The following is a 9,081-nucleotide window of genomic DNA, read 5'->3' on the forward strand; positions in this document are numbered from 1 at the left end:
ATATTAAACAAAAGTACATGTACGGAGCCTATTTGCTACCATTGCATTTTAGGTTAAATACATTGATACTTTTCAATAGTATTAAATAATGCACACATTTATAAAAAAAAATAATGAATAGATTTATTTCCCCCGATATTTTTTTTAATTTAATCTTCATGCGTAAAATATGAAAAACAAGATCAACAAGGAAAGGCGGCGTTCAATGAACGCAACCCCCATATGACCCAGCAACAAGAACCAATGGCAAGGAGCCCAGGCGGACCCCAAACATAAAAAGGACAGGGCAACGACACGTTAATCATTAAATGATAAATAATTTGTAACTGATTAGGAATTCAAAGAAAATAATAATAGGCCCACAAAGGGGAAGGGGACAGGAGACCGGGGGAAGGGGGGGGGGGGGGTTAATCAAAGAAATAAAAACTAGAGGCAATGGGGAAGATACTTACCGTAGACGAGAAAACAACAAGGGACACAAGCAAAAGTGTCACCAAAACAGTATGAAACAACATAGACATTACATCTGAGGAACACAGTGGGGCGCCGCCTTTGGAACGGTCAGCAGCATAATAATGACTGCTGGGGAGTTTAAACCGGTTAATGGTGCACCAAACCTCGCTCTTAGCCCCACCATGTTCCTATAAACGAGACAGTGTAAATAAAATGAATCCCCGCCAAGTGAAATTCTAACAGTTGTCATGGTTACAAAAGGTTAAATAAGTAAAACACTAAAATGATCATGTAGAAACATATAAAAGTAAACCCAATGACCATAACAAAAGTACTCAATGTCCTAAAGGAAGACAGAGCAACAAGAAAATCTCCTACAAGGGCCCGACGAAGCAAGGCAGAAGACGAACATTAAGACTTACCTGCTAGACACACTGGTAGCTTCTACCAGCTTTCACGGAATCGATTTTTTACGATGACGTCATAACATGTCCGCCAAAGATAGAGTAGACAGTACAAATTTGAAATAAATCGCATGTATGCGTTAAGACAGGTACAATCTAATATTTTTTTAGGAGAAGTTAGTTCAAGAATTTATATTCTATTGATCTGTAGAGGACATTGAAGTTACTTTCAGGTTTAAGCAGTAAAAATCTGTCCAAACTATCGATAGTGTTGCCGGTAGATTTTCCGTGAGTAAAAATGACAGTTAAAATTAGGCGTAACGGTTTGACAGTAAGAAAAAAAAATCTGTAAAATGGGTCAAACCGTTCACGCCAAATTAATTAGGCTACTTCAGGTGTCAACAGCAGGTGTCAAGTGCATTGAACGCCGCCTTTCCTTGTTGATCTTGTTTTTCATATTTTGAGAATTGAGTACCGCTCAAGCCGGTGCTGGGGGGCGTGAGGGATGTTGCGTTTATTCATTATCCCTCATGTACAGACTCAATCAAACCGAGTCTGCAATTCTTATGTTATTTTGTTGTCATAAATGCTTCCGAGGGATCACTTTGTTTTCAGAATTTTTCCTTCCCGTGTACTGCATTCCAGGTTTAATTCACGGTCGGTATCTGGAAAATGACTGGTCTAGTGATATATTGGATAAGGCTTCCGTTACACAGGGTTTTGTCTGCGTCATCGTCCATCACGGCATACGTTGGACATTCCCTACCCTAAACAATTACAGGTTTAATCTAGAAAAAAGAGCCGTATGTGACCGTACGAAAAAAAATGAAAGTTACTTTACATATTTATCAGTAATTTCCGAAACCTAGCTAAGTAACAGTGTATGGTGTTTGTTGACACATTCGGGTATAGAACATATTTCTGTTTCTTCATGCGCCAGACATATAATTGCGTTAAGGAGAATTGAAACACAACCTGTTCTTTACACCATGTTTCTGTCCGTTAGTCATTTTCTTAAAAAATTCTGGAAACAAAGTGATCCCTCGGAAGCATTAATCACAACAAAATAACATAAGAATTGCAGACTCGGTTTGATTGAGTCTGTACATGAGGGATAATGAATAAGTGCAACATCCCTCACGCCCCCTAGCACCGGCTTGAGCGGTACTCAATTCTCAACACTTTATAGTGCTTGCATCAATGATCCCGAAGGACCAGAAAATATAACAACACTGAAGTGAAGTACGGGGCAACTTTTTACAACTATATCATGATGCTAAGTCTGAGCATGAACCATAATGCTAAGTCTGCGCATGAACCATAACAGCTATAAGATTTTCTTTGGTTCCTGTGTGTAACACCTTCAATATAAGACAAGGTAGTTGCCTTGCCTTTTACAGAATTACCAGACACAACAAATTGTTGGTGTTTCCTAGCCTGAACCTAAACTGTAATTGAAAAGGTTTCAATGTTTAGGAAAATTTGGTCAAGAATTGTAAAGGACTTCTGTTGTTTAAGTCCATAATCAATTTCAATGACAATAATTTCAGGTGTTGCTGAGGCTACACACTTTTACGTTTACTCCTGTCCACTGAGTTCATCGACATCCTTTCTTTCCTCAAGCAACAGCAAGGACTGCCCAAGCAGCGGAAAAAGGGACATTCCGTATGGCATCAGACACACTTACATACAAATAGGATCGAGATGTTACGACTGGGGAGATTGGAATTATCCAGTAAGTTTTTTTAATAATTTGACACGAAATAAATTTGAATAATGCTAAAGCGCGAAAAATTAAACATGATTTATTAAAAAAATCTGTAAATAATAAGATAATTCTTTTGTCGACTGGCACACTTATTGAAATAGAGAAAAACAGAATCCCTAAAGGGTACACAAAACGACAGAATAATGCAGGGACGATTTGATTGAGCCTGTTCATGGACGGTAATGAAAAGTGCAAATTACCGTCCATGCCTCCTATAACCGGCTTCAGTGTTGTTATATTTTCTGGTCCTTCGGGATCATTGATGCCAACACTATAAAGTGTTGAGAATTGAGTACCGCTCAAGCCGGTGCTAGGGGGCGTGGGTGATGTTGCACTTATTCATTATCACTCATGTACAGACTCAATCAAACCGAGTCTGCAATTCTTATGTTATTTTGTTGTGATTAATGCTTCCGAGGGATCACTTTGTTTCCAGAATTAAGTAGAATTCAACATTTTAAGGTGAAAAACAACAAACACCACAATGCGAAAATGTTTTCAATTTTGCCGTGTTGGGCTTTCTTTAGGGATTCTATATTTATCTATTTCATACACTAAAAATTGATGTGACATGAATAGGAAATGAAATATGGAAGTTAAGAAAAATTGATGCTGTTATTTGTACCAACACAGAAACTTGGACGGTTGACAGGACCGTCCATGAACAGACTCAGTCAAACCGAGCCTTCGACGTTTTAAATTTAACCGTGTTGGGCTTTCCTTAGGGATTCTTATTAGTTAAAAAAAACAAAAAAAAAACAGATACCCGAGTATCAATGCCAGGCCGTAGTTTGATATAAGCTACACACAGTTAAGTATCAAAAGGTCAAAATGTACTGAAGTTATTATGTAGAAGCTGAAAATTGTAAACAATTGACATTGACCTTGCTCCAAGATATATAAGTAGCAATCCCAAACTGTATCTTAATACATGTAATATAAGCTACCCACACAGCAAGTTTGGTGTCGATAGGTCAAAGGAAACTGAAGTTATTACATGAAACTGAATTTCATTTTTAAGGAACATTGACTTTGATCTTGTTCACAGACACCTTTGTAGCAATCCCAAGCTGCCTCTTAATATAAGCTACCCACATAATAATTTTGGTGCAAACTCAAGTTATTATGTAGAGACTGCAATTCTACTTATAGCAACAGTTACATTGACCTTGATCACAGACATCTGCGTAGCAATCCCGAGTTGCGTCTTCCTTTAAGCTACCTGATATACCAAATTTCCTGTAAAGAGTAACAAACTCAATTTATTATGTAGAAGCTGAATTTCCATTTGAGCAACAGTGACATTGATCTTAATCACAGTCACCCGGGTAATAATACAAAGTAATGTCTTGATATAATCTACCCATACACCACGTTTGGTGTCAATAGGCCTAAGCAAATTCAAGTTATTGAGCAGGAACTGAATTTCTAAACTGAAAACCGAGTCTGCAATTCTTATGTAATTTTGTTGTGATAAATGCTTCCAAGGGATAACTTTGTTTCCAGATTTTTCTATTTTTAAGCAACAGTAACCTGTGAACGTTGCCTTTGCCTTGTTGATCTTTATTCTTGTTTTTTTAGCAACAGTGACTTTGATCTTGATCAAAGACATCTGATTGCAATCCCAATCTGCCTCTTTATATAAGCTACCCATACACCTAGTTTGGTGTCAATAGGCCAAAGAAAACTCATGTAATTGAGCAGAAACTAAATTTTTATTTTTAGCAACAGTGACCTTGAACTTGATCACAGACACCTAGGAAGCAATCCAAAGCTGCCTCTTGATAAAGGCTACCCATACACTAAGTTTGGTAACAAAAGGCCTCAGCAGAATTTAGTTATTGAACGGTACATGAACTTCTATTATCAGCAACAGTGACATAGACCTTGATCACAAATACCTGAGTAGCAATCCAAAGCTGCCTCTTGATATAAGCTACCCTTAGACTTGGTATCAATAGGCCAAAGCAAACTCGAGGTAGTGAGCGGAAACCATAAGTTGACGCCCGTCCGCCGACTTTGGCATTATAATAACCCGGTTTTCGTTGAAAACAAGGTTAATACGATAAACAAAGAAGGGCCACGTTCAATGAACGCAACCCGAACACGACTCATCAATGCCACCGACAAGGAGCCCAGCAGGATTCCAAACAAAACAGGACACGGTACAAAGCGAAGCACGGACATGATCATTATTTAAATAGAATAATATTAAAATTGAAAATAATAGAAACCGACAAGGAAACGGAGTCTTCAATGCGACTTTATTTTTGACATTTTTTTTGTACTTTAAGTTCTTTCTATTCGACATTTTTCAAGTTGGGTGGATCCAATATTCCTACTTGAATACAGTTTAATCTCCATTAAAATATGTTACCTGCTTTTTCAATTTTCTTTTACAGCTTATTTGTGATATGCAGACTTCTTAACCTCTGATCCCCTCTCAAAATTCCATTTAATTTAGTTCCGCCCATTGGTTTCTCGTTTCGGACACACATATTCCTTCATTTGGGAACCATATGCCGCTTTTCATTGAAAGGCAATATAGTGTCACATTGAATGTTTCATGAAAACCGCCGTATGAAAATCTGGAAACAAAGTGATCCCTCGGAAGCATTAATCACAACAAAATTACAAGAGAATAGCAGACTCTGTTTGATTGAGACTGTACATGAGGGATAATGAATACGTGCAACATCCCTCACGCCCCCTAGCACCGGCTATGTGTATGAACACATCTGCGGATGTTTCAAAATTCAAAATCAATCCATTACTATGATTCAATATTGAATTCTGCTGAAGTCGAGGCTCGGTGGAAATGTTGATGGTAACTTGCACTTTTTAGTACCGTCCGTGAACAGACTCAATCAAAGCGAACCTGCAATATTTTCAGTTTTGTCATTTTACAGGACCTTTAGGGATTCTTTTTCTCTCTATTTTTCTCCGTGCCATTCAATGGTCCCAAAGTAAAAGACAGTCTGTGCACTAAACGAGAAAACAATGGGTGGAACTAAACAAAATAGAATCTTAAAAGGAGATCAGAGTTTATGAAACCAGCATATCTTAACAAAAGACGTCTAACGACAAACTTAAAAAAAGCAGGCACGATATCCTTTACAATATATAAGAAGAATTATTGATAATAATAATTCACATTATACGTTGAAACCATTAATCAGTTCATTTTCACGTATGATAACTATATTCAATAATATACTAAAGGACAATGAAAACGCACGGTCTGGATAATTGCATTTTAACAAGGAAAATATATTTCTATTAAATATTTTTCACACTTTCATAAAACCAAATGCATTCCGGTCGTTTAGATACCAAAGTTATGAAAAATGATTGCATTTTAATGAAGTTATTGCATAATAAAGACATTAGCCGAAAAATCAAAAGTAACACATTTGGCTAATTGTGATAAGATCGCAACCGAAAACAGATTGAACCAATTCATGGTTACTTTTTGAAATTAAATTATTTATTTTTTACAACTGTTGATTATAAACGTGTTTTTTCACACCTGTCTAGAAATGTTAGACACAAATGAGCATTTAAAATCTTTAAAAAATGAATATTAAACTATGCCAATGATCAGTTTTAGAAATAGTAAAGCTCACATGGAAATTGAATATACTCACTTTTCCTTTATAAAAGGTGCTAAATTTCAAACACTACTGAAGACTTGCAAGCAAATTGTATGCAATGGTTCTACAAAGAAATAACCGCTGGGTAGATTTAAGACAGTTCAGTCTGGTCTATCTAACAAAGCGCCAACCTTTTTGGTGTCCATCGGTCTACAATTCCTCGGCCCCACCAGCGTTTTCGCACTACACTACAGGCCGAATGGCGATAGATCCACAGGCGACAATCCGCACCGTAAGGTCTATGAGGCGACGATGTACATCTGTAAGAGACGCTGATGGAGGACATTGTCATTTTTGAAGATCCCGACGGTGACATTACGCATAGACATTTATGAGTGACTTTGATCTTCATTTTGGTTTTTGCCTTTGTAAAGTTTGCATTACTGTGGTGAAAAAGTGTGATTTTGAGATTTTCACCTAAGGTTCTTCGATTTACTGGTGTACATGTGATTCCAAACATTTTCAATTATTTTCGGTTGTTAAGTTTGCGTTTTGTATTAAAGTTATGATATATATCTAATGGAGTCGTTAGTGTTTTGTTTTCATGTAATAAAATGCATATAGTGCGGGCGGGCGTTTTCATTGTCCTTAAGTATAATACACTGTTCTTAATCAATATATAATTTAGTACCAAAAATACATGTTTATTGAAGAATTGTTTCATTGAGTTTGGAAAATTATATACTTGGCCAGCTTAAAGAGACAAATTGTTCAATGGTCTTTTATATATACAGTTTATTATTGTATTAGATTATTTTTTATTTGTACCAAAAATATTTCAATGCTTACTTAATATGCACTTCATTGAATTTGGCAAAATACATACGTATTCATCACTTTTTTTGTGTACCAGAAATACTTAAATGCTTACTGAAAATGCATTTCATTTACTAATGTTAAGGAAGAAGGGAACTTATTTTTACCTTTGCACTAATGCTCACCATTTGTATATATGGGATGTGTATTGGAGAGTTTTCATCATTTGTTGCTATAAACATTTGTACAATGTTTAATGCTAAATAAAATCTATTGTCATTGTCAATAATAAAACTTGAACCAAAGGTGGCCATTTTAACATCAGCTAGATAAGACATAGATTCCAAGATTTTAAACAGACCATTTATTGCTTTTTACTTACGATGAAAAAATCAAATTTCCGAGTGTAATTTGACTATACAAGGGGAAATTTTTTATCCTTCATATATTTCAATTACAGAGGGAGAGCGATTGCAATGGTAGCACACTTTCTTGTTGCGTTCAAAAACGTCGCTATGAATCATCCGGAACTACTTCGTGTGCTCATAGAATCAGTGACTTTGAATCTGCTTGGAGATCTCAGGGGAAATCATATAGCGTCTATTCTTGGAATTGCCAAGTGTAAGTATTTTTCACAGTTACTCACAGAAGTTTTAAAAATAGCAAAGCAAAATACAGAAACATTTATTAAACGGTAAATAGAGGAATTCCCTATACAACAATGCTTTAAATGTTTTTCTTACTTAAATTTTTTTTCGTATATGTTTTAATTATGTTTTCTTGAATCAGTATTTGTTTACTATTCAGTCGGATAGTTGAAGGACTTTATGCTTTAAATTTGCAAAATCACATATACATGTATTATAAAATTTCATAAATTGCAAAGACATAAGCAAGTCCCAATACAATGACGTTAGCTGGAATTAATAACATATGATAAACGTTTGTTAAAATTCTTAAAGAGTAAACATTAAGAGATACGATATCAATTATATTCAGATATTCCAATGCAATGAAGGTTTTCCTAGAAACATGCAACACAATTGCACCTTTTGGATAAGAAATGTGAAACTCGTCAAAAACAAATGGAATTTGATGAAAAGTTAATGAAGTTGTTGTTTTCATTTTAAACCATTTTAATCACAAATTTCACGACTCGTATTCCCAAATACAAGGGGGTCATACTATGCGGGCGCATCCTCAAAATTCTGATACCGCAACCGTTTCAAACGGTTCTTTGAACAAAAAAGAGTCATGTGAAGCAATCGGAATAGATTTGAATTTAATTTCTTTTGCAAAGAAGATGTCCTAACTTCTACTTGCCTTGACACAAGTCTTCCCTTTCTTGTCAGTATTTTGCGTTGAATCGATTTTGATTCTGGATACTGCGTACTACCGGCGTTGAAATTGTACAGAAATTGAAATTTTTTCTATTAAACTGAAAGTTTCACGCACCTGGAATTTATTTTATTGTAGAACCTGTTTCATGAATATATTTTCAATCTTTTTTATTTTTCCTTTGTACGAAAAATGTCTTAAAACATTGGGCAGTAACGAGGCTTGCCGAAGGCACCCAAAGGACGAATAAATATTCCGATCTGAACCGCAATGACATGTCAGATATTTATTCTTGCATATTTTGCCATTTCTATCAAAATAAAATGGTTTACTTTAATGAGATATATTTGTTTATGGAAATAAATGTTTTATTCCAACCGTGACTATTTTCTTACAAAAATGTATGAATATACAACTTTCTTTATTACGGGGTATGTCGTAATCTTAAGAAAAAATGCATTCTGAAACGCGCCTAAATGACGTCATTTGAACGCGGTTCGCTCATAAAATGCGCTAAAATGACGTCTTTATATGGCGCGCAACTGGACTGGCACCCCCCTGGCCAGATAAAATTTCCAGCATGGGTAAAGCTAACGGAAACTCCAGTCTGATATGCAAAAAATATCTAAGCAATAGCAATATGACACTTATTTAAATTTAAAAAAACGATATTGCAAATGTTTCTCTTGGATATTCCCGAATTAATTTG

General features: G+C 35.6%; 1 protein-coding gene across 1 annotated transcript; it reads left to right on the forward strand.

The window, feature by feature from the left end:
- Positions 1 to 2,407: 2,407 nt before the first annotated feature.
- Positions 2,408 to 8,141, forward strand: LOC132744424 (uncharacterized; the record flags this gene model as incomplete). The annotated part of the gene is given in 3 exon segments (XM_060733170.1): positions 2,408 to 2,592; positions 7,495 to 7,655; positions 8,034 to 8,141. Coding segments are annotated over 3 exon segments (407 nt in total), but the record flags the coding sequence as incomplete, so codon positions are not given.
- Between the last annotated feature and the right edge of the window lie 940 nt (positions 8,142 to 9,081).

Source organism: Ruditapes philippinarum, unplaced genomic scaffold (assembly GCF_026571515.1).
Source record: "Ruditapes philippinarum isolate M1 unplaced genomic scaffold, ASM2657151v2 ctg9012_1_1_1_1, whole genome shotgun sequence".
NCBI classification, from domain to species: Eukaryota; Metazoa; Mollusca; class Bivalvia; order Venerida; family Veneridae; genus Ruditapes; species Ruditapes philippinarum.